The following is a 24,347-nucleotide window of genomic DNA, read 5'->3' as shown; positions in this document are numbered from 1 at the left end:
GAGGCACATACTGTCAATTCCAGAACAAACGCGGCGATGGCGTAGGTCAAGTACTAGCAGAGTGAGAAAGGCATGTTCAAAGCCAAGTTCACTAATCAATCCAAGGGGACAACCAAGATCGTCACGTCTGCTTCTTGCGGACAACGCCCTGCAATAACGCGTGGCATGATCTCAAGCCCGCCTCGTCTTCTGATTTTATCTTCTGTTCTCTGCCGAAACCCGGTGGCTTTCCAAAACTGGTGTCAGCAAAGATGCTCTCCAAGCCCGGTAAAGTCACAGGAGAGACCACCGACGCTCTCTGCACAAACGGCAACCAACAGCCTGTTCCTGACAGGGCAGAACATCGCCTCGATAATGCCATAGAAAAAGATCTCGGTGCTAGGGACAAGGCCTTGGGTGTCTCGAACACTGCACCCGCCAAGGGAGTGTGCGTTAATGACCTTATGGGCAATGTCCCGCAGCCAGACAAGGCTGAAATGCTCGGCAGCCGTGGACTCACTGTTGAAACTTCTGGATATCCTGAAGTTGATGACCCCGTTGATCCAGCACGAGTCCTCACTCGACAAGACCTTACCAAGCAGCGTACCATCTTCCTCGGCGCTATCCTGCTGCTCAACATCATCCTAGCCATCACCGCGATACTAGGAAAGGAATCCAAGGTGGCTCTAGCGATGATATACTTCATCAAGAGTAAAGACTTTCTCTCCTCCATCATATCCCCCGTGGGCCTTGTATTTACCAAGGTGCACCAAACACTCTGGCCCCCAGACCCCATCACACAGCGCTGGATATTATCCCTGATACCGGCATACTCGGAAAGCGAGGAACAGATCGTCAAAACAATATTCTCGCTCCGTGACAACGGTACGGAGCCTCATCGCCAGGTTATGGTGGTGATACTTGACGGGCAACCCCGAGACATCCGAGGGAATATGACACGGGTCATCACCCAGCTCGAGAGAGCATACATATCCTTCAAGTGGAAAAGGGGAACATTGCGAATAATTGCCGGCTATATGGAAGACGTTCCCGTTATTGTCCTCGAAAAGCTCAAGAACGGCGGCAAAAAGGACTCGCTTATCCTGTGTCATGATCTGTTCAATTGCATCCGCCCCAACGCGCCGATCTATACGAGGCTCTTGAGAGAAGAGATATGGACTCACATCTTGCCGTCTCTGCTGCCGGAAACAGATCAGTTCCAAGGCTTTGACATGGTGTTTTGCACCGACGCAGACTCCACGATTCACAAGGGCGCGTTAGCCAAGCTTGCAAATGCTCTGTGCCGCAACAAGAATGCCATTGCAGCCTGCGGCCTTGTTCTTGTGGAGCTGGAGCCAGGATATGAATGGTCCGTCTGGAACCTGTACCAGCAATTCCAGGTATGTCACGAGGATTTCTATGGAGAATTGATCGTGCCAGACTAACAGCTCCAGTACACCTTTGGCCAGTACGTTCGCAGAAGAGCAGAACACTATATCGGAAAGGTCACATGCCTTCCAGGCTGCATCACCATGATATCTGTTAGAGAAGAGATGGGAGGGGCTATACAAAAGTATGCAGAGCCCATCACGGGGGCTTTGGTGCTCTCACATCAAGTGCAGTATCTTGTGAGTGGAACTTGATTGCTCACAGCCCAAGTCCTGAGCTGACTGGCCCAACATAGGGAACAGACAGGAGACTGACCTACTCAATGCTTTCTCAAGGGAAGCACTTGCACACGCTCTTTGTCCCTGACGCCGTGAGCGAAACAGTCGCTCCCCAGTCCCTACAGCATTATCTCAGCCAGCGGCGCCGATGGGGATCAAACGCCTACTTCAACAATTACTTCTATCTCGGAGGTGAGAGGATGATCCTGATTACGAGAATAGCAGCGACTATTGAGGTGGTTCGGTTAAGCCTTGTCTACTACCGAGTTCTCAATACGATCATGTTCCTCAGACGGGTCAGCCACGGAGTGCCGGTCTTGAAGCTCATCCCGATGCTTGTCATCGGCCAGTTGCCCTCTTGCTGGTTTTTCATCTCCGTTCTGATCGAGCGCGAGCTCAGGCGCCGAGCACATAAGCTAGTACTGGGGTTCTGCATTAATAAATGCATTTCTCCAATAATGTCGATCATTATTTTTACAAAAGTAGCCATCAATCTCGGCAGCCAAGGTAAATCTCTGAGAAGCATGGAAGGGAGAAATGAACTTGTGAGCTAATCAGCTTTAGCATGGGGCATGTCAGGTGTAACTGCTTCTTCAGCGCCAGCAGCAGCAGCTACTGCAGATACCGGGGGCCTGACGGACAACAATATATTGAGCCCCTCTGCTATGGGAGCAATAGAGGCACAGGTGGATGCTGCAATCACCGCTAGCGTAAGTAGTATTGCAAGCTTCAGCGGCGTGAGTGTTGAATGTTAAGTACTTGTTTCGATGTATGAATAGCAGACAATATATAGATGTATACATATATAGAGCTAGCAATATAGCTACACAGAGTGACATAACGGTGGTGTTTCATCTTACTACGGTATAATGAAAGGCGCCATAAAAGAAGCCAGTGAGAACGCAGCAAACTTAAAATCGAGTCAATAGTGTCATACGGCTGTTGCGTTGAACCCCAATATTTAAACAAAACAGATGTTCTCCAACAAGTGTAACATGCACGCACACACACAAACACATGTATAAACAAGTCGATATTCTTGAATCATGTATAATTACACTATCTAGACTACTTAAAGACAGCGGGCAGCGCAACACCTGCCAGAACATCTCGTCGATTGGTAGTTATGTTAGTATTAAAGAACTCTGTAACCACTCTGGTCCGTTCATCCCGCAAGAAGTAGTCATATCCTATAATAGCGTTGCAAGGGTTGACATAAACTGTCAGCGGCATCCGACCCTCATAGATGATATTCCACTAGAAGCAACGTCAGTCTTGTAAGTTGAATCCTAACAGGCAGAGAAAAACTTACACCCACGCCACGGCCGGAAAAGTCTCTCGTCACAGACCCAGTGAAGACAGCGCCACCTTTGATGAGCATGTCCTTGGAGAACAGCGGAAAAGTGATGTTGTCATAGCCCCTAGACACCTTGGGGCAGCTTGCGCCGCTTTGGAACGTGTTCATCGTGTGGTCCACCGTAGTGCCGTCTGTCATGTTGTTGTAGTCGTAGACGGATGAGGTTAGGGACCCGTCGTAAGCCTGGTCAACTCGGATGATGCCCTGAGAGCCGGAATTCTCGAGGTATCCTGCGACGATGACCGAAGTGCGTTGGTTCCTGCGTTCCTGTTAGAAGCAGGCCGGAGCTATGTGGAGAACCTACCATCTGTGCTGGACGAAGCTAGTGGTGAACTCGCTCTTGATCTGAGGAGGGTTCGGCTGCTTGAAGCCAGCCGAGAACTCAGTCGTCAGGGCAGTTGCCGCGCACTTGTCCAGTTTGACCGTGCTGTTCTTTGGCGCTTTGGCAGCTTCGACGAGACTAATTTGGAGCCCGGCTGTGAGGAGGAGGACAAAGGTTGGGAAGTACATGTTGTGAATGTTGGGTGGTGTTGTTGTTGGCTGGTAGAGTGTGTGTGACTGCGTTGACGGGCATTGGCTGATGTCGACTGGACTGTCGAGAGCTCATTTATAGCGATTGGGCACGTGCCACTCGCATGCACTAGGGAGGGATCAATGAAAACAAATTGACTTGTAAGGATGTGCAGATGGACGTTTTCAGTGATGTGAGAACATCGCTAGGTGATTGATCCGATTTCAACGTAAAGTTTATCCCCAGGTTCACCGGCCTGTCTAGACATGAGGGCAAAGCCAAGGCTGCAAGCCATGTTTGTGCCTTGCAGCTGGTACCTCGTCATTCGTGGCTGAAAGCTTGTTTTGATAGCTCATCGATGGACCCGATTCTAGACCATCGCAGTGGTAACTTGTGTTTATGCTTATATCTCCGCGGATAGGGCTGTGAAAAGTGGAGTTGATATCATGGCGAAAGCCACATGAGCTGATGCAAGCTGAGTAATTACTGATCACGTTGTTATCACGGAACGAGAATGGAATAGTTGTGCGGATGTGATCTGACAAGCCATTGTTCTTCTTGAGTTCCAGAAGTCTCCAACAGCGTCGACACTACCGAAAACGATCCAAGTTTCCCATATTCGAATTTAACATTCCTGAACATGATTCAATGTAACGATTTCATGTGTTGGTGTTCACACTGGGATCGCTCTTCGTGGCTTCTATTATCGCTCTTCAATATAACTCCGAGGAATTTGATGTTGGGGCTAGAGCACTTTCTATCTTGCGTGCCACGTTATCCACGGGTGCCATTTGGGTCAATGTGGCTGGCATATGGTCACGATTCGTCTGTCTTTGAGAGCTCCACCACAGAGATGCTTTTCTAAACCATCAAACTTGTCAGTTATCAATTATGTAACAATATTGACGACTTGCAGGACTAACATGGAAAAAGAGCCGTGAGATGGGGGCAAGAATGCTATAAGTTGACTCCCTCCCACCGAAAACTAGAATCTTTTCTCCAACCAACTCGCCTATTAACTATCATTCAACATTCAACATTCAACATCCAACACTTCAACTGACCCAAATACGCATCAACATGCGTTTCCACTTCATCTGGCTCGTTCTCCTTGCAACTCTGGAGCATGCAACGGGGCAGAGCTCCATTGGCCTTTGCAAGCCCGCCGCGTCTTCTTGTGCAGCCCTGCCCGAGGCTTCTGCGGAACTCTGCTCGGAGCTTATTGGTATCTCATGCGTCGTCCGTACATAAAGGCCTGTAGGCTAATATGAACTTTTGCAGCATCGAAATCACTCTCTCAAACGGTCTGCTTTGTGCCCGCCGCAAGCGAAGCGGTTACGGTTACCAAGCCTGTCGTGATCCGAGAAACAGAAACCATCACGGCAACTACTACAACTGAGGTTACCACTACTACCTACTCAAAGAGCAGAACGTGAGCTTAATGTTCTATGTTTCCCAAAAACCCCTGTACTAACCAGAGACTTTTCGGACAGTAAGACGCTTCCTACCATCACGGCGCTGTATACCACAAAGGTTGTCTCCCGGACCGATATCAAGTGGCTGTACACTACGCTGCCCAAACCTCGAACATATCTGACTACAGTCGTTGTTACTACCACTCTGCCAGCGTGAGTAACATTGGCCAATAAAACTTCCTCTTGCTAACCAGGAATCGCAGCACAAAGACGCGCAGCACTACTTCCACGTGGGCTCAGCAGTCCTGCGATGCCGGGAATAACAAGCTGAAGCTTAGGAGAGGGCACTTGGGTGAAAGGGCCGCGCTTCCCCGTGACTGCTGTAAGACTCTGAAACTGCGCCATTACTGTTGCAACAAAGCTGAACAATTACCTAGACTGCTATTTGACAAGCACCTCAACCAGTGCCATGACGAAATCCACAACCATTGTAGAAAGACCCACGGTTACCACGACCTATACCAAGATCGCAAGCGGAAAGTCCCCAACTGTCACCAAGCACGTTACCGTCAAAGAAACTACTACCGTCTCCATGACCATTGGTGCAGTCACTGACATTTCCACCACCATCACCAAGACCAGACTCTCCAAGAGCACAGCGACATCCATCTCTACTCGATTCTCCATCTCATCTGTCACCGTCCCCTGGACCAAGACTGCCACAACGCGAACCATCCCCGTCTCCACCGTCCAGGTCAACCCGTGCGGACCTACAGGTTATGGCCGGATCGAAATCGGTGTTCCCGACTCCCCGGAACTCATGGAGAGCAACCAAGTGTCCCTCCCAGGCAGCACCAACATCAACAAGGACTGCTGCAATGCCTGCTACAACACCCTCGGCTGTGTCTATTGGGCTCGCAGCAACACTGATGGAGCGTGCCTCAACTTCCAGGCCATCGACTCGGCTGGATGCTCGACCTCTCAGTGTCCCAACGGTTTCCCTGAATTCGGTGTTTCCGACACTGACGATGGCTACAGCTACTATGCTGGACCTTGTGGAAGCGGTTTGGTGTGAGGCTAAGTAAGTACTTGAGAAGCGGAATACGGATCGAGTACCGTTAGGGCAGGGTCAGAGACCAGACTGAATTATTTTCATTTGTTCTTGTATTTAGGCTAGTCCAAGTCGGTCGTTACATAGCAACATAACAACACATTCGCTCAAGTTAGCGTTTATGCCTCCCTGATCTGATTAATGCAGACCTCTTTGCAACTTATAGTGAATTGCTTCACCGATCTGACATTGGTTTCGGTGAGGTTCACAGCAGCGCTCTGATTGGCCAGGCTAAACAAGGTGCGCGATTTACCTACGTCAACCCGACCACCAGCTCGAACTGAACAAAACAAGGCTCTCTCACCCAAAGCTGGAGCTGGAATGTTCACTGTAACAAAGTCCGCGCTTTGTACAACCGTTTTCCCTGTTTCAGCGGCGTGTACTGACCATTCAGTGCAATGTAGCACCAGCGCCAATCACAGCCCCTTCCGCTCATTACCCCTAAAACAATGCCGAGATTTCCGGCTCCAACCCCTGTAGATCCGCATCAATTGGCCGCAAGCAGTTCGTTTCACATTTCATCTGTTTCACCATTTGTTTGCCTGCGCCTCGACGTGGAATGTCATTGGACGACGCGGCTGGGGATTCACGAAGTGCACCTGAGAAGGAAAAATGTATTTAGAGGCGACTTGTTCCCTGAATCTGTGTTTGTTCTTGGCATCCTTATTCACTCCCATTGATTGTGAGGCTATTCACTCCTTTTCTTTTTTCTGTTCGTGATACATTTTGTTTCACAGACTTTCTTTTGGCGGTTAACAAAGTCCCTGGTGGATTTTTACTTAGACACACTCTTTTTCAGGTCATTTGCCTCAGCGTCAATCAACTCTTGATACTGCAACATTCATCACTATGAAGTTCATTACCCTCTCTCTCATCGCCTCTTTGGCCTCTCTCTCAGCTGCTTCTCTCTCTGCAGTCCCCATCATCGAAGCCATAGCCCCCAAATCAAAGAGCTGTCCCACCGGCAACAAAGAATGCCGCACAGCCACCCAAGCAGCCCCCTACATCATCTCCAGCTTCCAGACCCAGGGGATCTACTCCCCCGCTGAAATCGCCGCTGTTCTCGCTCTCATGGCCTTTGAGTCTGGAGACTTTGAGTACAAGCGGAACCACTACCCTGGACGTCCAGGCCAAGGCACTGCGAATATGCAGATGCCGAACTACAACCTTCTCTATGCCAAGAGTATCCCTGCGCTGGCCAAGGGATGGCAGGGCATTGAGAGCACAGAGGGTCTGTCGGATCAGGAGCTGGGGGATTTGTTGGATGAGGTTACGGTTGATAAGTATAACTTTGGAAGTGGACCGTGGTTCTTGAGGACGCAGTGCAAGGAGGATGTTCGACAGGCGTTCAAGACGGATGTTGATACAGGATTTCAGAAGTACATTGAGGAGTGTGTCGGGACGGATCTTCAGCCACGGTTGGAGTACTTTCAGCGTGCTAAGACGGCGTTTGGTCTGTAGTTGGTTCATGCGGTCTGTTTTTCATTCTATTCTGGGGTTCGTGGTATGATGGCTGCCATGAAGGTATTACTATTCGACTCGTTTTTAGGAAGGTTGCATGACCTACAACAAGGTTGAAAGCAAAAGGGAGAAAACAAGAAAACAACGTTTATTCTGCATCAGCCATCATCAAGTCGAGTTCACTATGTAAAGTGAGGTTTATATCTCATACCGATCCAACTTGTCATGCACAGGCCTATACACAAAATAATCAAACTGCGCCTCCTTCGCAAGCCCATTAACATCCGAACACGCCATCCCCACAAACGCACCCGTAAAGCTTCCATCCTTAGGATGTCCTCCACACTCATCCGACAAGATCGAAGCATCATACACCGGCCCAATCTCCTTCAAATCCTGCCCCTCAAGAGCATAGTAAAACTGAAGCGTGCTCCCCGCACGAACACTAACCGCAAGTCGAACCTTGCCCTCGTTGGGGATTTCAACAGGCTCCGCAAAGGGACGCTCTAGACGGCCTATGGGGAAGGACTCTTCGGAGGAGATGATCTGGAGCTCGCGCTGGCCAGAGGCGCTGGCGGTTACGGTTAGGTAGAAGAAGTTGAAGCGGCAGTAGTAGGCTGTCAGACCGGCGAATTGGCGCTCGTCGTCGGGGGAGTAGGTTATCACTGTTTCGGCGTCGTAGGAGAAGTGTGTTTGGCGGCGTGCGACGAGGGCTTGCTCAAACCATGAACCGACGGACTCGCGACCGATGAGACTGAGCTGGTTGTTCTTGATGTTGAAGATGCGCTCGGGTTCAGGAGTTCGCAACCATTGGAAATCAATGTGGAGTTTGTCGGTAAAGGTGTATTTTTTTTCTTTCCAGTACTCAGTGTCGTCGCGTGCAGCGGGGAGATCAACGTGAAGACTTGGGACGGGGCCATTCTTGATGTACAGCCAGTCGTCATCGCCCCAGTACGCTTCTTGGATAGCTGTTTCTCGACCCAAGACCGAGCGACGCTTTTGGGTGACGGGGCGGCCGGTGAGATGCACGATGTACGTCTTGCCATCGGGTGTGTCCACGATATCAGCGTGTCCAGCTCTTTGGAGCGCTGCGTTGGGTGCATCTTTTGAAGTGACGACGTGTTTCTGAGGATGGACTTCATAAGGACCCCAGATGCTGCGGGATCGTGCTAGGGTCATGGCATGGGTGTAGCCTGTGCCGCCCTCTGCTGTCGAGAGGTAGTACCACCCGTTGCGCTTATACAAGTGCGATCCCTCAACATAAGCTAGGTCTGTACCCTTGAAGATGTTCTTTTTCGGTCCCACGAGTTTACCCTGCTTGGGATCAAACTCTTGAAGAAAGATACCAGAGAACAAATGAGGCCGAGCGCGATGATCCCATGTCATGTTGTTGAACCACTTGCGACCGTCATCATCATGAAACAGCGATGGATCAAAGCCAGAGGAATTAGCGTACACAGGATCACTCCACGGCCCCTCAATAGCAGGCGCAGTGATGATATAGTTATGCGCATCCTTGAACGAACCGTCCTTGCGCTTGACGTCCGTGTACACGAGCCAGAACTTTTCTCCATCATGCGTCAGGCAGGGCGCCCAGACACCGCAGCTATCAGGCTCACCGCGCATGTCAAGCTGACTCTTGCGGTTCACTGGACGCACGATGAGAGTCCAATTGGCGAGGTCTTTGGAATGATGGATCTGAACGCCGGGGAACCACTCAAAGGTGGACGTAGCGATGTAGTAGTCATCGCCGACACGGCAGATTGACGGGTCGGGATTAAAGCCCGGAAGAATGGGGTTTGTGACCTGTGGCATTTTGAATGATGCGACGAGATTGAGGTGAGAATTGGGTATTGTCGTGAATGAGTGGTGACTTTTTATAATTGCTGGATCTGTCGTGATGGCTGTCATTGCATTTAGCCTGAATGCAACCGCGGGGAACTCAGCTCATCCACCATTCACTGTCATGAGGTTATGATGGGTCTCAGTGCCGATCGCCGTTCAACCTTTCCCGGCTTGGCAGTGAGAAAAACCACTCAGTTCTCCATGACCATGTCGCCCGTGATGTCCATACTTCCGGGGAAGCTCTCCCAGAAGCCCTGCGTTGCGTCGGCGAACGTCGCGTACATGTTGCTGCCGAATGCAAAGTCTGTGTCGAATAGGTCAATGTCTGCGGGCGCGATGAAGGAAAAGTCGACGTTTGACGAGGCCTGGTCGTTCTCGCCATCTGTAGCGCTCTGGGAATTGTCAGCAAATGAATATGGGAACGGTAAGGTGAAGTACTTGTTCATCGGTGCTTTCGGCGTCGGGTTGACGAACGGGATCGGGCTGGAGAGCGCCGTAGTCGATGATTGCGTTGCGCATTTCTCGTCTTTCACTGGGTGTTACTGCGAGATCGCCGTCGGCCTTGATGTTGCTGTAGAATATCTGCATCGCCTTGATCTTCTCGCGCTGCGATCCGTCAGCACAATCACTATCATGAGACGCGCAACTTACCCAGGTGTCAGCCATCGGCCAAGCTTGTCGCATGTCTTTGAGGAACAAGAGACCCTCGACGATATGCTCCCTTCGCTTCTCAACTTGATGCGCCGTGTCGCCAGGATTTGGGAAGTGATAAAAGTATAGCATCGTTCCGACTGCTGTGTAAATGGTGAAGCCAATCCATGGAACAAGACCGCGTAGGAAGTACAGGCCAAATGCGCGTATCTCCTGCAGCATGTCGCACACCTGCTCAGCGACCTTCTCGAGTTCTTTGCTTGACCACGTTGACCATTGGTCCCAATCCTTATCGCCGACTCTGGCCTTTTGCATCTCTACCTCGGGGAGATAAGACCGGTAGAGGAAGATGACGCTCATGAAGTAAATGCAGTGCATGTAGCAGTATGCCTGACCTTGATTGGACACACTGTGCGCTCGCAGGAGGAAGAGCTCGTATCGTAATCGCTCAGGTAGTGAGTTCTTCCAGAGTTTAAGCCGGGACAGAAGCATCTGGAACTCGGATTGAGGCTGCCATGGCGGTACAGTGTTGTCGTGCCGTGTACAAGCCCATTTGGCGACGGCGCCCCAGACATCAGCGACACGCATGCTGTTGGCTACAATGCCTAGACTGCCGTGCACAGTACCCATCGCCCCATCCGGCATTGAGCCATCGAGTCTTTCGCACAGCACAATCTGGCCAAAGTTGAAGCTATCCGACTCACACGGGAGCTGGATCCGCATCTTATCACCCGACAGCATCCTATCGCGACCCTTTCCTCCGCTGAGAAGACTGTCCATCAGGAAACATGTCCAGGCAGTGCGGCGCCTCTCTTCAGCTTCGATAAAGTCTTCTCGTGTTGTCGCTGGTGGCGGTTCTTCGAAAAGACCGAGGACTTGTGCCATGCGCACCGCCATGCCGAGATAAACCCATGCCCTTCGACCCTCACCAGCGCCCCAGGAATGTCCAGTCAGCATGAGAAGAACCTGCGCGCGATGGACGGTAGGTTGATCTACGAGTGACAGAACAAGAGACCGTGCATGAGCAGCGAATGTATTGCTCGCTTCAACCTGCGTCGCATACCCCGGCGGCGCAGCCTGCGAGAACCTGCTCCATGTGAGTGAGACGATAAGCGAAGGAATCATATGCCGCACCTCACAGTGATAGCCAGCATCGCCCAGACCAGCAAGGGATCCAACCTCCTCTCGCGAATAGCAATGAGAAGATTCGGAATATGGTGGAACGACCACTTGTACGAGCACCGCAGATAACTGTTCTTGACCTCATCCGTCAGGAAGCCGAACGGGTCCGTGGTGGCTAGGTTCCCGGCCCGGATGAGCTCCGAGTCAGCCCGGCTGCCAGCACCGGAACCGACTTCATCCCGGTGACGCTCGAGACGGCTCCGGCGGAAGATGAAGGATGTGCCCTTGGGCGGGAAGACGCACTCGTCGCCGCGGTCGCGACAGCGCGTGCAGGGCGGACCGCCTGAGTGGATGCACTGAGAGGGGTGAGTCAGTTGTTGTGAGAGGGAGGGAGGGGAGAGGGGAGAGGAGCACTTTGCGCTTGGAGGAGCGACATGCGCCGCATGCTATTGACTTCTTCATCGTTGATGAGTCAAGTGATAGTGACGTCTGTTCGTTGACAGGGCCGTCAATCAGTAGTCGGTCATCATTACTGGTATTTTGGCTAAGTGAGGGTCGAGACGATGGGGCAAATTTTCTAATGTTGGGGCCTTGGATTGGTCAGCTTCTGGTGGGTGCAGCGAGAGGCACTGAATCAGAGAGACTCGATACCAGAGATACAACAAGTCAAGCTAGATATTATATATTAAAAATAATATTTCTTCTTTTCTGCTCTATTTTATCTGTTTAGTGCTATATCGTGCGTGAGTGAAGCGATTTGAGAGTGTTGATGAGTTTGCACAGTGTTCGATGGCAAGGTGTTGCCTTGTTTGCGCGACTGGCAGGCATCAGGCTCTCAAAATCCACCAAATTACAGCGGCTCTACCACTGCGACGAAGTCACAGCCTATAAGGTCTCCACTGTAATTAGCATCACACTGCATTGTTCATGCTAGTGCCTACAGAGACAGGAATTTGAGAGGCAGTTCACTTTAAGTGTCCGCCTTGGGGTGGCTTGGTGTGTAGAAGGTACCTTAATTGAAGACATATGATGGGGGAGGGGCGGGCATGGAGGTGGGGGACCAAGACCGTAAATAGGTACCAATCTCAGCCCCGCCCAGGCAACAAGTTCAATGAGTCATGACAAAGTTTGTAAACAAACCTTTTTCTCGTTGAAGCCGGCAACAAAATCTCAATGTCGGGGTGAGGCTCGAGTTTTAACTTATCTCGGCAATGTGCGCTGTCCATTGCAAGCGACGATCGACAATGACCCAAAGAATTTTGAGCTCATCGACAGGCTCATTTTTCTTATCGAACCCTTCAATACTGACAGTAAGTCTGCAGTCAGGGTCGCCTTGAAATGCATCAAGTGGTACTTCCCAGTCGAAAATGTAACATCCATGGGTTTCGCCCATCTAAGAATCTCCTCGTGAGCAAACTCCAAAGCTCTGCAGTTGGTTCGATAGGATGAAGACACAACCATGATGTAAGTGTCGTCGACAAATGCAAAACAGTAGAATTGCACAGACTTGAGGCAACTTGAAGCCTTGGACCCCCAGGCCTGTTCCGACACCATGCGGAGCAGGGGTGCAGTGTAGAATAGGAACAAAATCGGGGATAGAGGACTGCCCTGTGGAATGCCAATGTTGATCCAATATCGCTTCTGGGTCATCGCTTCGGGGTCAGACTTGGAAGCTTTACAACAGTGCTGCGGTTACTGAGAAGCGAGGCGACGAATTAACCACTCAGGTGTACCAAAGTCAATTAGAATCTCGAGTAGCTTTTCGCGGTCCACTCTGTCGTAGGCGCCTTTAATATCGATGATCAGAATTGAGATATAATTCTTTGGGGCTGTACTCCATGCCGTATAAACTGGGTTCAGAAAGAACTGGAGAGCTGTGGTCGTAGATTTCCCCGTCATGTCGTATTGGGTCCTTGGGAGAAGATTGCAATGAATCACGAACTTCTGAAGTCGATTTGTGACGACCCGCTCAAGGATCTTACCAACATAAGATAACAAGGCCAAGGGCCGCCAACTTCCTGGAAGGTGATGCGGCTTACCGCCTACTTTAGGAATCAAAACGGTAATTGAATGCTTGAAGAGCCGGGGGTGACACCTCACACTTAAACAAGCAAAAAAAAAAAAAAAACACTCATTGGCAACACCGTCTGGTCCAGCGGCCTTCTCAATCTTTAACCTTTGCATAATCCACGCTGTCTCAAATTTATCGAGGGTCTGGCTGACTGTGTGGCTCAGAAGTCTCGTAGCGCGGCGGTTCAAAGGCTTGAGTGTCGGTGGCGGCTCTTGACTATCTGACGTTTAAGCCCAGATGGCATCGATCATACAGCGCGCTTTACCGTCAGTGTCTTCGTTAATGTCTGTCTCGTCATGCAACTCTGACACGACAAGCAAGTCTCTGGGCTTTCTCTTCCGCTCGAATATTCTTGACAATCGATAGACCCCGAAAGGTTTAGCGACTTTCGAATAGCGATATGGCGCCAGTCTGATTGACCGTGATAAATCTGGGCCTTGATGAGTTGCTTTCGCCTCTACTGCCAGTAGCGTCGCCATCTTGTGGTTGGGTTTCGACGATATCTGTCCAATACACTTTTGTCGCGTTTCATGGCCTCATGGACAGCCTTATTGTAGACTCTAGTGTGCCGAAATCTTGCTGTACGCCGAACAGAAGGCACAAAGGACCCGAGAGGCCCAGAAATAGATGAATGCAGAAGATCCGTGGCTTCGGCGATTTCACTCGGATCACGCAAAAGCATCGGGTCTAAACGCTTGAGATTCGATTTAATTGCCCGCACGAGCTTTTCCTGGTTTGCATTTCTATCTATGAGTATAGTCGCAGTGTCTTTTGTTGGCTGTATATCGAGAATGATGTGGATTTGAAATTTCTTAGACCCAAAGCCTCGAATATCGAATAGCTTGTAAAGTGACGTGCAGTTCCATGGCGTGGACCGACGTAAGTCACATCGATCGTGGTGCAGTTGGTTCCTAGCTAGACACCGTCGCATTGTCTCTAAAACCACTGTTGTCAACTGATCTGGGTCGACGCTTTGGAGGCTTATGAGGGTCTTCGGTCCCGTTTCTATAATGCAGGTTGAGAACTCTGAGCAAAGTATGGCTATCCAAGAAATAACAATACTCTATCTTTCATTAACATTGGCCTTGCTATATCCGCCGAACACGCTATGAAATCTGATTTGAAGGAAAAAGCCGCCTAGACATTCACATCCTCCAATTTTCTAGTTCTTTGAAAAGGTTCTAGGTACTATTGCGCTCCAGCGAATTCACCTCTGGAATGTGAACCAATTCCTATCATTCTTTTGTCATCAATGTAACCTTCATAGGAGTGAGTATATAAAATGTTTGCCATTGCCATGTGAAAGCTAATCTTTGCATTTTGTAATATAATTGTCGATCAGTCGGATGGAGAGAACACAAGTTTCTCATCTAACTACCGTTAGTCACTATATATGAACGGTTTCTATTTAGGCTTGCACCAGTCAGGGTTCTTGTTCCACCTTATTAGACTCATCACACGACTCATTGGGGAAGAAGTGGGATCTTCAGGTTGGACATTATCGAACATGAACTGAGGATGTGATATCGCCAAGCCAGACTTTTGATGACTAATGCTGAAGGATCCTCGAAGGGCGCTATTGTCAACGAGCCAAGCCAGGTATAAATGTAACCTCCGCTTCTTCAGAGACAGTGAGCAACTTGCTTCTTGCAACATACTATTAGATATTATTATTGAAAATTCACCATGACTTCTTTGAAATCACGATCTGAGCTTATTGATCTTCTCAAGTCTATCCTCAACGCTCGAAATGAGACGAAATGGGAAACTCTAGAATCCTTATTTCAGCCGAGTATGTTGATCGATACAACATCTCAGCCGCGCGATAACTTCATCGCAAATCTACGCTCCGCTAGTGGAGTCTCAGTGACGCTTGATAGCTGTGTGGTTGACGTAAACGCCCAAGCTGTTGCTGGGCGAGTCATCAAGACCGAAACACTTCCCGATGGTGAACGGTATGAGTGTCAGGAGATTATCCTCACATGGTTTATCGACGGTCGCTTGAAAACTCTCAAGCGACTCAAAGACGTTGACTCTCGCTCTGCAAAACAAACTACAACTCCTTCAACGTTGGAAGAACTGAAGCCTTCAACTCTTGACCTTGCAGCACTGTATCGCGAGTACATCAAGAGCATCAACGATAAGACTATGGAAGCAACTTTTGACAAGTTCTGCCAGCCGTCAGTGGCTCACAATACCGTGAAGAAGACCATTGCGGAGTATATATCTTTGATTTCAGACAGTCAAAGTGCCATCCAAGGGCTGTTCTTTGACATTCGAGATCTTATCGTCGATGAGGATGCGGGGAGAGTTGCGGCTAGATTGGAGTTTACTGGAGTTCCTGTGAAGGCATGGGCTGGCGCTGAGCCTAATGGGAAGAGTGTCAAGTTTCATGAGCATGTCATGTATTGGCTTGATAAAGGCAGGATTCACTGGGTTTGGTCCGTTGTTGACTTGGATTCCTATCGAAAGCAGCTTCAGTAGAGAGACTAAGGACGCAAAAAGAACAAAACTGTTACTTCAAATGTGTTTTTGAGTGTATCATCGCGAGTTGATAGCCTGATACGTGGTGTTTGTAAAAAAAATAAATCTCTTTATCACCGTGGATCGTTGATAAAGTCTAGGCTCGCCAATTCAATGTTTAGTCTTTATGAAGGTGAATATACTATGTAAAAGTTTCGCTTGTAAGATCTCGTCGCATCTTTTAGATAGAAGATTAAGCGCTTATTTAACCCTCATGCCCCATTCAATTCTGCGAGCAGCCGTAAATGGACTATTGACGCAGTACAAGTGTAAAGGACACCAGCTTGGTGGATCTATTAACGACATTTTTATGAAGAATCCGAGACTCAAGAAAGAGTTTCAGCGGCGTGACGAGGAATTATTTTCACTGCCTCTAGAGGTTCAAGGACCTGGCTCACGAACCCTTCGGAAGGAGAACCGAAATGTAAAGGATGTTATTTCTGAGATCGTAAAGGACTTATGGCATAAGCAAAGATAGAAAACTAGACAGTTATTTCGTATATTGAAGTAGAACCTCAACTACACAGTAATAATTAACGAAGAACACTACGATTTTTAATTCCCTTAATAGTTATATGCTTAAGTCCTAGAGTTATTTCATAGCCTTAAAGGGCTTAGTTATTGTTACAAACTCAAGTCAACTTGCAAATACCCTACTAGTTGAATAAATTTACGAAAGCCCTTACAAGTAAGGTAGTCAACAACAATCAATCTCCTAGTACCGACTCGGATCCTGCTGCTTTAGTCAACCACCCTTCCCACTGTGTCCATCACAACATTCATGGCAACCATGGTTCTCTGGTACTCATTATCCAGGTCGATACTTGCTTGCACTAGATTGTCCAATCTGTCCTGTATAAGGGTCTGGCTATAGGTTGCGTCCTGCAGATACTGCAAGTCGCCCCCTAGCATCTTAACCGCCCTCTCTAGCTCTTCATCTCCCATACATGTGATGGGCTGTCGCATCACCTGCACAATGTAAACCAATGCCAGTGTGGCCTGGGTCTGACGGAGAGCCACGAGGACTCTTTGCAGGGCGACCCGGCCGGCACTAACCCTATTCTGAGCATCACCAAGCGCGGCAAGCGCTTTGCTCTTCTCCTGGTACTGATAGATTGTGCTAAGGCCTGACATAGCAGCACCTCCCACCCCGACAATCTGGCCTCCGGCTGAGCCAGCAACATCATTCAGCCCAAGGCCTTTGGTTAGTGTAGTGGCGAGAAGGTTGGCGAGCTCTGGTTTCCAAAAAGCTAGGGCGGCAAGTACTGTGCACCCGAGCGTAGCGAACCCTGCCCTGTAGAACAACTCTTCATGACGGCTGGCTTTTGCATTCCACTTGCTGATTTCCTCGCCATTGAAGCTCACCATGGCGTGGTTGTACTCAGAGAGATGAATTGTAGCCTGGCGCAGGTCAAGTATCGTTCTGACGATCCCTTGATTAGTGAGACCTGATAAATATGTTAACCTTGGCTATGAAGGCTGAGAATTTAGGGACTTACCCTCTCCATTTGATAATTTTTTGAGTCTGGGTTCCAGCCCACCGGCGAGTTCACGGAGCTTTTCAAATGAGGTTGATGCATTACCCAAGAGAACGAGGGGCCCGCTACTAGTGGGTGTGTTCTCAGATGTGCCATCCTCATCCCTGTTCTTCAACTTGGCTCGAATATTAGTATCGTGGCCAGGCATGAAAACGAGCCACTCACATTGTCGAGCATATCGTTCAACCAGGGCAGTTCGGACGAAAGCTGTCTCAAAGCCGTCTCGGAAATAGCGTGAAAATCTGTTCCCTCTGGGATTGTTGCGCCCTGGTAAGCCATGTACGTGAGGAGCAACGACCCTAATGTAGGGAGAGAGTCGGCCCCTACCCGCAATCTGCGTCACGTCAGTGGCTAGCCCGCATAGGATAGAATCCATGCCCACATGTTCATTATGGTGTCCTCCTGGCAGACCATAGCGGGTTTGATAAACCGCTCGAGCCGAAGCTCCAGCGGAATGAAGAAGAAGCTATGCGCATACTTCATCTTGATGTGCTCCTCTGTCACCTCGTCACCGTTGGCAACTGCGTAGATATTCATCGCGTGAGGTGGGCTTTGTATTTTGGAGACGAAGTAATCGTATACGATCGGTGGAGCGAATTTCTTGAAGACATCACGAGCCCCAGACTCGGGATTCCCCTGAGGGTTGTTGTACGTGGCGACGCGGTGTACAAAGTCGACCTTCTAAGTCAGTATCCCTGAAGTATTGCATTTAACCAAAGAGTGTTTGAACCCACCTCCACTGGGACGTAGTCATCTCGAATCGAGATATCATCGGGTTCGACCACTTTAGCCGGGTGAGGAATCCAGTGTTTCAGGTTCCCGAGAGCCTTGGGGGAGAACAGACGGGCAAGCCCCTTGTTGAACTCGGGGCATCGTCCCCGCTCGCTGTAGTGCCAAACCTGCAGGCGGATAGTGACCCGTAAGTCCTCTTTAGAACTGGGCCCGAGTCGTATCAAGGCAGACCAACGCTCCATTGCTGGCTGTGTGAACGAAGCACAGGGACAGAGCCAGGCCAGAGTTCGCAGGAGGTTGGGTTCCGTAATCTGGAGGGAAACAACAGGGGCTTATGGATCACTGAGAGACCGGGAGGCGGGGTTTATCAATTCTAACCCAGGGAAATCAGGCTCTCGGGAAAGGGCGCCAAAGAGACAAGACACAGCGGCAACTGAAATTGCCAGAAACCGCCTCGTTGGGGGCCGGCCGGGAACATGGTCACTCCAGACGAATGACATGTCTCAGCGCAACTCAATTGACAGGGGAAATTGTCATGATGTGCAACCTTGGCATGCACTTTGCGACATTAGCTGAACACAGCGCTTCGTCTTGGTTGTTGTCTTGGAATACAGGGGTATAACCAACCAGCCAATCAAGGGCAGATGGTGTGCTGCTGCTGACACAATCTGGCCTCAGGCAAACAATGTTTGTCATCTGTTGGTCGGACAGGGCCTTGAAAAGGGTCAACTCAGCTGCACCCAGAAAATATCAGGCTGTGGCCACATCTTCCATCCCAATCTCAATAACCATCAGCACCAGAGGGGACAGGATGGATCAGAACACTTTCGCAGCGGACGAGAATACCGCTCTCACTAGCTCCCGCCAGCAAACAGTCGGAGCCAAAGGGAGCTCGGGTGTGCCATCCTGGAACCCAGTCTCGGCGAACCAGAGCGGCTGCGATATCTTTGAGCTGTTTGAGGTTTACAGGCGATCGGCAAACCGCTACATAAACCAGTATTTTGAGTGCCTGGATCGCCTTCCAGCCTCCGGTACTGAGCTCAACGCGTATAGCCGGTCGCAAGGTATGTTGCTCCAGGATACATGGGCTTCGGATGCTTGGCTAACTGGCTCTCAGAAGTGTCTACCCGCGAGGGCTCTGAAGCGGAGAGGAATGTCTGGCTCTTGAAGATTTCGCATGACAGCGCGGTGCGGGATCTGACAGTGCTGGACGAGATCCTTGACAAGGCCAAGGAACAAGAGAAGCCTCCAGGGAGAACCGTTTCTCCAGGCGCAGCCGTATGGTAAGGTTTCTTCGAGCCTCGTGATATCTCTAGCTGACACCAAGCCCAGGACTTTTGCGTGCTCCATTCTTGCCTTTGCGTTTCCGCACAAGGTATCATCTGTTATGTTTAAAGTCGGTGCACTTGCTGGCGCTCTACTCTTCACTTTTGACCTGCTTCGGAAACCGCCGTGGGCGAGCAGGCTCGGGCCCGTTCAGCACAAGATACAAGGGCTGATCCGGTCGTTTGAGGAGGGGACGATGCGGCACCGGGATCGGGGTGAGGTCTTGGTCTCACCGTTAGATTCGATCACGAGGCGCTAGGCCCTGCTTTTGGCAGGCCGGTGGAGGGTTAGATACCTTGTTCTTGTTCATTTCTTGTCGAACCATTGCTTTCAAGGACCTCAGTGCGCCCTCCGGCGCCTATGTCTGCTCTTGAACACGTTGACTCCGGAGAGCTCGGGGTGAATGCTGAAGTTACTGTTCATGCTTTGATAATTCTACGCCGATGCTTACGAACCAATCTCATATGGCAGTGTTCTCTGCTGTGTTCCCTGCATTCTGAGCAGCATTTGGACTTGTTGTATCACAGAACGTTCAAAATATAATTCCATCCATCCACTCACCTTGACGAAACACGGTAATCTTGACAGCTGACTCGACGTGGTGTACAAAGACGCAACAGTATAGGCCCAGATTTCCTTGAAAGTAGAACTGGCGTGGCTTTCTTCTAGTGCCTCTGGAAGTATATCTACATGCTCTGACTTATTACAGTAGCAGCATACAGGGATCAGAAGCTTGGAGAGATATCCGCATATATGGTTGGGTTGTCTATACTTTACATGTCAGTTAAGCCTAGGTAATTTTGAAACATACAAGTCTTCGACTATTAACAGTACAGCAGGAAATAAGAAAGATCAGCTGACTTGGGGCTAGGTTTATGTTGGTGGCTTGGGCTGCATGATGCAGTCTGCCTCACCCAGAGCCTGATTGGAAAGTCTGCCTCGCCAGGCGGTGAGAAAACTGGCGATCCCCAAATTGCAGTCTGGCGTACTCGACATAACCAAGCTCTCAGAGAATTGTTTTTCACTCCTCATAGGACTCCTGGGCTTGCCCATGACCCCTCAAAGCGACAAAGCACTATGGCGTCCAGTTCGACCGACCAAGTGAGCGAGGTCTTTGAAAAGGCCAAAGCTGATTTTCTGAATGGAATCAAAGATCAAAAGCTACGCAGTCAGCTTCAAAAAGCTACCACGATTGACGATATTTGGGACTACACCGAACAGCTCCAAAAGGACCAAGCAAGCAATAAGCGACTACGAGGAATGAAGAGAATCGGACCTTATATCGAGCGATTGCAAGAATACGCTGGCGTAATTGAGATCTTTGTCCAGGTTAAACCAGATGTTTTGGCTCTCATCTGGGGACCGATCAAGCTTTTACTCCAGGTATCGAGCAACCTCGTCGCTTCTTTCGATGCAATCCTTGCTGTGATGAAGAATATGGGGTCGATTCTTCCTCGCTTCAATGAATTTGTTCCGTTGTTCAAGAATAATGAGCGCTTGAAATATGTTCTAGGGCTGTTCTTCCAGGACATACTCGATTTCTATCTGGTTTCTCTACGATTCTTTGGACTTACCCGTATGCAAATGACCCCAATCATCATAAGATAGTTTGTGAAGCTAAATCGTCCAGGTTGGAAAGTCTTTTTTGAGTCATTGTGGCCAGCACGTCGAGCCGAGATACAGGTCATTGCTGAAAACATAGAAAAGCACAGGCTTTTGCTTTGTAACGAGATCACGCTCAACGACATTTTGGAAGCCCACACAGCGCGAAAGAAGGCTCTTGAACACTGCGCCGAAACCCGAGAGTTTCAAGAACGTCAGGAATTTCACTCTATGGAGACTTACATACGCCCTCCTTCTTACGACGAAGACCTCGATCGCATTCGCAATAGCCGGTGTAAAGGGACTGGGACATGGCTAGTTCAAGACCAGCAGTTTGTCAGTTGGGCTGAAGGGAAGGAGAAATCTCATCAGGTTCTATGGTTGCAAGGCATTCCTGGAGCAGGCAAGTACTAAATCTGAAATTCCCCAGTCCTATAATATTTAAAGCACATTTGACGCTAATGTGCCACTTAATAGGCAAGACCTTTTTAGCATCCACGGCAGTTGATAGGACCAAGGATTTAGGACATTCACTATTCGTCTTTCTCAGTTACAGACTCAATCTGAACTCCCCTATCCCAATCTACCACTCCTTGATCTTCCAACTGGCATCGCAAGACCGAGACTTGCGAACTGTACTCTGCTCAACCATCATGAGCACCACTAAAGACTTGAAACGCGATCTGAAAGGCGACTCTAAGTTCGCGCTCAACACCTTCACAAAGTTACTCCAGGCCGCAGGCTCAACATACATCACTATTGACGGCCTCGATGAGATTGATGACTGTACTCAGCAAGTCTTTCTGCATCTAATACTCGATGAACTGAAAAATTTGCCCCATGCCAAGCTCCTCATCAGTAGTAGAAGGGTTGAAAGGATTGAAAGAATTTTGAAACCAATTGCGATGATGCTACCTATTGGCCACAAGAACTCTGACTGCATTGAGGCATACATTTCTCACAGAGGGCGGAACTGGCTCGAAAACTCCTATTTCGACTGTGATGCCCGCACAGAGGTTCGGCAACTGCTCAGTCCCTTAGCTTCGAAGGCAGACGGTAAGCTTGGCTTCCAAGTCTCAGTTCTTTCTAATTAGTGGACCAATATTCACTAGGTATGTTCCTTTACGCTAGGATAGTACTAGAGGACGTAGAAATGTTACAGGACTTGGATTCCATCCGAGACCAGCTTAGCGCCCTCCCAGAAGGTCTTGACGAGGCGTAAGTCGCTTGTTTGTCACTAAAACTCTTTCTGAGAACTAATATCAATTCCCAGGTACGAGCGGATACTTCAAAGAATCACGAAACATCCGACAGCCGCCCAGAAACAATGTAAGAAGATTTTGTCATGGATAGCCTGTTCTCCTGTTCAGATCACTCGTCACGAGATGGAACAGGCTTTGATCATCCAGGCGGATCAGAGACGTGTTCCTGCAGTCAGATCCAAGCTGAACACTCTCCCACTATGTGGCCCATTAGTTGAGGTTGAGGACGAGCATTTGAAGTTTGCCCACTTCACGGTAAAGGAGTACGTTATCCCGTGATGATTGCGAGGTGATCTAATGGTTATCCCAGATACCTACTTCGGAATCAGAAGAACAAAATTTTGGACGAGGGAGAAGCTCTTCTCGAGATTTCGACTACCTGTTTGGCATATCTGTGCTCAGACTGTCTGGATCCCGATCTCAGGGATGACGATATCGAGCGAAATGTTATATCTGGGTCATATAGGCTACTTAACTTTGCACATCACCAGTGGGCAGAGTGTCTTAGACTATGCACAAGACATTTCCGAGATGAGTTGCCACCACAGCTTGTCCCTTTGCTAGGTCACCTCATGCTGGACCTCGCCAATCCATACTACAACCAGGATTCGGACACAAAATTAGGGCTATGGAGTCTTGATAATTTCAAGTCCAATATTGACGAGGTCAAAGCTATCTCTCACAGCCTTGACTTTCGAAGTATTGTGGCTACTTCTTATGATTGGCGTCTAGACGAAGGTAACATAAATACCCCAATAGGTTTACTGATTGCCCAGCTAATCTGGCCTTAGAAGACGCTAGTTGGTCAGATTTCAATTTCACAACTATCTCTGTAACAACAATACGTGTTCATCGAATACTGCAGAGGCTTCTATGCAGCGGAAGCACACATTCAAACAATTGCCATTGTTCAGATATTCAGAAGCATTATGGACTGGCTCCCAATAGTTGCCCATTTCTCTCTTGTCGATTCCATCGATTCCATTTCAAGAGTAGAGCTCTCCGCGATGAGCATATCAGGCACCATGACCGTCCTTTCAAATGCGCCCTAGATGGCTGCGAGTACTCGACTCTCGGCTTTTCTTCTCGAGGACAACTCGAACACCATCATGTTAAATACCACCAGAGGCAAACTAAATTTCATATTCCTAGGGACCTCGATACGCTACAGCACGAGGATCTCAAGTTGCTCGTGATTGGGTACATTATGAGAGATGGAGTCCGAGAGATGGAACAGATTCTTCCTTCAATTATATCACGATGGCTTTCCGAGTCAGCCTTCAGATCTTCATTCGAGGGCTTGTTAGCCTCTCATGGTTCTGTCACAATGGCCCGCCTTATATTTGGTGAACAAATTTCGATGGATGACACTTCTTGCAGGTCATTTGTGCTTCGAGCAATCCAAAATCACAATATCCCGGTCGTTGAGTGGGCTGTCAGTAACCAACTCACACCTTTACTGGACATTGACATAGTCGGGCCTTACCTTCTTCCAGCAATACTGGCCTCTGATTCTATTGAAATCTTCAATATTTGGCGAAACTATGCAATTTCTTCGGGCTACGCCGACGCCATATTCCCCGCTTGTCTGGCGTCTAGCAAATTGAGCCCAGTGGTAGAATTACTAGTAGCCTCTCTCTGGATTGAGCAGTACGAACTCGGAAATGTTCCTGCGTATAAATCAAGTCATCTCCTGAGCTACCTGGCCTCTGGAAACTGCTCTCTCCTGCTGGCTAAGGCTCTAGTCACTTGTGGCGCCGACGCTAACTACAAACGAAACACAAGTTCTTTCCCTGCGTTGCATTATGTGCTCAGGAAGACTAGTGCTGAGGCAGCTGACCTAGTCAAGTATCTTCTGCTATCAGGTGCAGACCCCCATGCGTTTGTTACCCGGCGTTCAGGGAAGAACAAGGGGCAGAGAGTCTATCCATCCTCAATGCCTGGTGCAAAAGGCATCTTCAAGTGGTTGGGTAAGACATGGGATGAACTAGTGGAATGGGTAGCAGAAGAAAGACGCAAGAATGCAAAAGAGGCATTTCCACCCGCGTCTTCAACATTGCCAGCAGACAAGGGGTGATGATATACGTATGTATGGGGACATATAAACCAGGGATATGGAATTATTGAATCGTGTGTTTCTTTTTGTGGATATCTGTTGATGATGAGCTATTAGT

The 24,347-nt window shown here is 49.2% G+C and overlaps 9 protein-coding genes across 9 annotated transcripts; 5 read left to right on the top strand and 4 right to left on the bottom strand.

The window, feature by feature from the left end:
* Nucleotides 1-251: 251 nt before the first annotated feature.
* Nucleotides 252-2,401, top strand: FVEG_11668 (hypothetical protein; the record flags this gene model as incomplete). The annotated part of the gene is made up of 4 exons (XM_018900985.1): nucleotides 252-1,379; nucleotides 1,434-1,607; nucleotides 1,664-2,153; nucleotides 2,211-2,401. 4 exons carry the CDS (start codon nucleotides 252-254, stop codon nucleotides 2,399-2,401), a joined length of 1,983 nt encoding a protein of 660 aa, XP_018759373.1.
* A 313-nt stretch (nucleotides 2,402-2,714) lies between these two features.
* On the bottom strand, nucleotides 2,715-3,513 carry FVEG_11667 (hypothetical protein; the record flags this gene model as incomplete). The annotated part of the gene is made up of 3 exons (XM_018900984.1): nucleotides 2,715-2,903; nucleotides 2,959-3,262; nucleotides 3,308-3,513. 3 exons carry the CDS (start codon nucleotides 3,511-3,513, stop codon nucleotides 2,715-2,717), a joined length of 699 nt encoding a protein of 232 aa, XP_018759372.1.
* A 567-nt stretch (nucleotides 3,514-4,080) lies between these two features.
* On the top strand, nucleotides 4,081-6,170 carry FVEG_11666 (hypothetical protein). Its single transcript, XM_018900983.1, has 6 exons — nucleotides 4,081-4,391; nucleotides 4,448-4,739; nucleotides 4,796-4,946; nucleotides 5,008-5,142; nucleotides 5,193-5,311; nucleotides 5,367-6,170. Exons 2-6 carry the CDS (start codon nucleotides 4,595-4,597, stop codon nucleotides 6,002-6,004), a joined length of 1,188 nt encoding a protein of 395 aa, XP_018759371.1. The 5' UTR covers nucleotides 4,081-4,391; nucleotides 4,448-4,594; the 3' UTR covers nucleotides 6,005-6,170.
* Nucleotides 6,171-6,345: 175 nt separating this feature from the next.
* FVEG_11665 (hypothetical protein) lies at nucleotides 6,346-7,901 on the top strand. Its single transcript, XM_018900982.1, has one exon. It carries the CDS (start codon nucleotides 6,890-6,892, stop codon nucleotides 7,499-7,501), a length of 612 nt encoding a protein of 203 aa, XP_018759370.1. The 5' UTR covers nucleotides 6,346-6,889; the 3' UTR covers nucleotides 7,502-7,901.
* FVEG_11664 (xylan 1,4-beta-xylosidase) lies at nucleotides 7,700-9,316 on the bottom strand (the record flags this gene model as incomplete). Its single annotated transcript, XM_018900981.1, has 1 exon — nucleotides 7,700-9,316. The coding sequence occupies one exon, from the start codon at nucleotides 9,314-9,316 to the stop codon at nucleotides 7,700-7,702; it is 1,617 nt and encodes a 538-aa protein (XP_018759369.1).
* A 221-nt stretch (nucleotides 9,317-9,537) lies between these two features.
* Nucleotides 9,538-13,018, bottom strand: FVEG_11663 (hypothetical protein; the record flags this gene model as incomplete). The annotated part of the gene is made up of 7 exons (XM_018900980.1): nucleotides 9,538-9,738; nucleotides 9,785-9,952; nucleotides 9,998-11,084; nucleotides 11,132-11,475; nucleotides 11,534-11,709; nucleotides 12,415-12,792; nucleotides 12,853-13,018. The coding sequence occupies 7 exons, from the start codon at nucleotides 13,016-13,018 to the stop codon at nucleotides 9,538-9,540; spliced, it is 2,520 nt and encodes an 839-aa protein (XP_018759368.1).
* A 1,858-nt stretch (nucleotides 13,019-14,876) lies between these two features.
* FVEG_11662 (hypothetical protein) lies at nucleotides 14,877-15,674 on the top strand (the record flags this gene model as incomplete). The annotated part of the gene is made up of 1 exon (XM_018900979.1): nucleotides 14,877-15,674. The coding sequence occupies one exon, from the start codon at nucleotides 14,877-14,879 to the stop codon at nucleotides 15,672-15,674; it is 798 nt and encodes a 265-aa protein (XP_018759367.1).
* Nucleotides 15,675-16,298: 624 nt separating this feature from the next.
* FVEG_11661 (hypothetical protein) lies at nucleotides 16,299-18,501 on the bottom strand. The gene is made up of 5 exons (XM_018900978.1): nucleotides 17,986-18,501; nucleotides 17,634-17,929; nucleotides 17,417-17,585; nucleotides 17,213-17,366; nucleotides 16,299-17,161 (listed from the first exon to the last, which is right to left on the bottom strand). The coding sequence occupies exons 1-5, from the start codon at nucleotides 18,223-18,225 to the stop codon at nucleotides 16,455-16,457; spliced, it is 1,566 nt and encodes a 521-aa protein (XP_018759366.1). The 5' UTR covers nucleotides 18,226-18,501; the 3' UTR covers nucleotides 16,299-16,454.
* A 293-nt stretch (nucleotides 18,502-18,794) lies between these two features.
* On the top strand, nucleotides 18,795-24,250 carry FVEG_17068 (hypothetical protein; the record flags this gene model as incomplete). Its single annotated transcript, XM_018906336.1, has 10 exons — nucleotides 18,795-19,047; nucleotides 19,101-19,266; nucleotides 19,316-19,524; nucleotides 20,181-20,885; nucleotides 20,940-21,318; nucleotides 21,342-21,967; nucleotides 22,024-22,129; nucleotides 22,185-22,436; nucleotides 22,484-22,911; nucleotides 22,965-24,250. The coding sequence occupies 10 exons, from the start codon at nucleotides 18,795-18,797 to the stop codon at nucleotides 24,248-24,250; spliced, it is 4,410 nt and encodes a 1,469-aa protein (XP_018759365.1).
* Nucleotides 24,251-24,347: the final 97 nt, after the last annotated feature.

Source organism: Fusarium verticillioides, chromosome 7, assembly GCF_000149555.1.
Source record: "Fusarium verticillioides 7600 chromosome 7, whole genome shotgun sequence".
Lineage (NCBI taxonomy): Eukaryota > Fungi > Ascomycota > Sordariomycetes > Hypocreales > Nectriaceae > Fusarium > Fusarium verticillioides.
The sequence above is the reverse complement of the archived record's forward strand: the minus strand, read 5'-3'. Positions and strand labels throughout refer to the sequence as shown.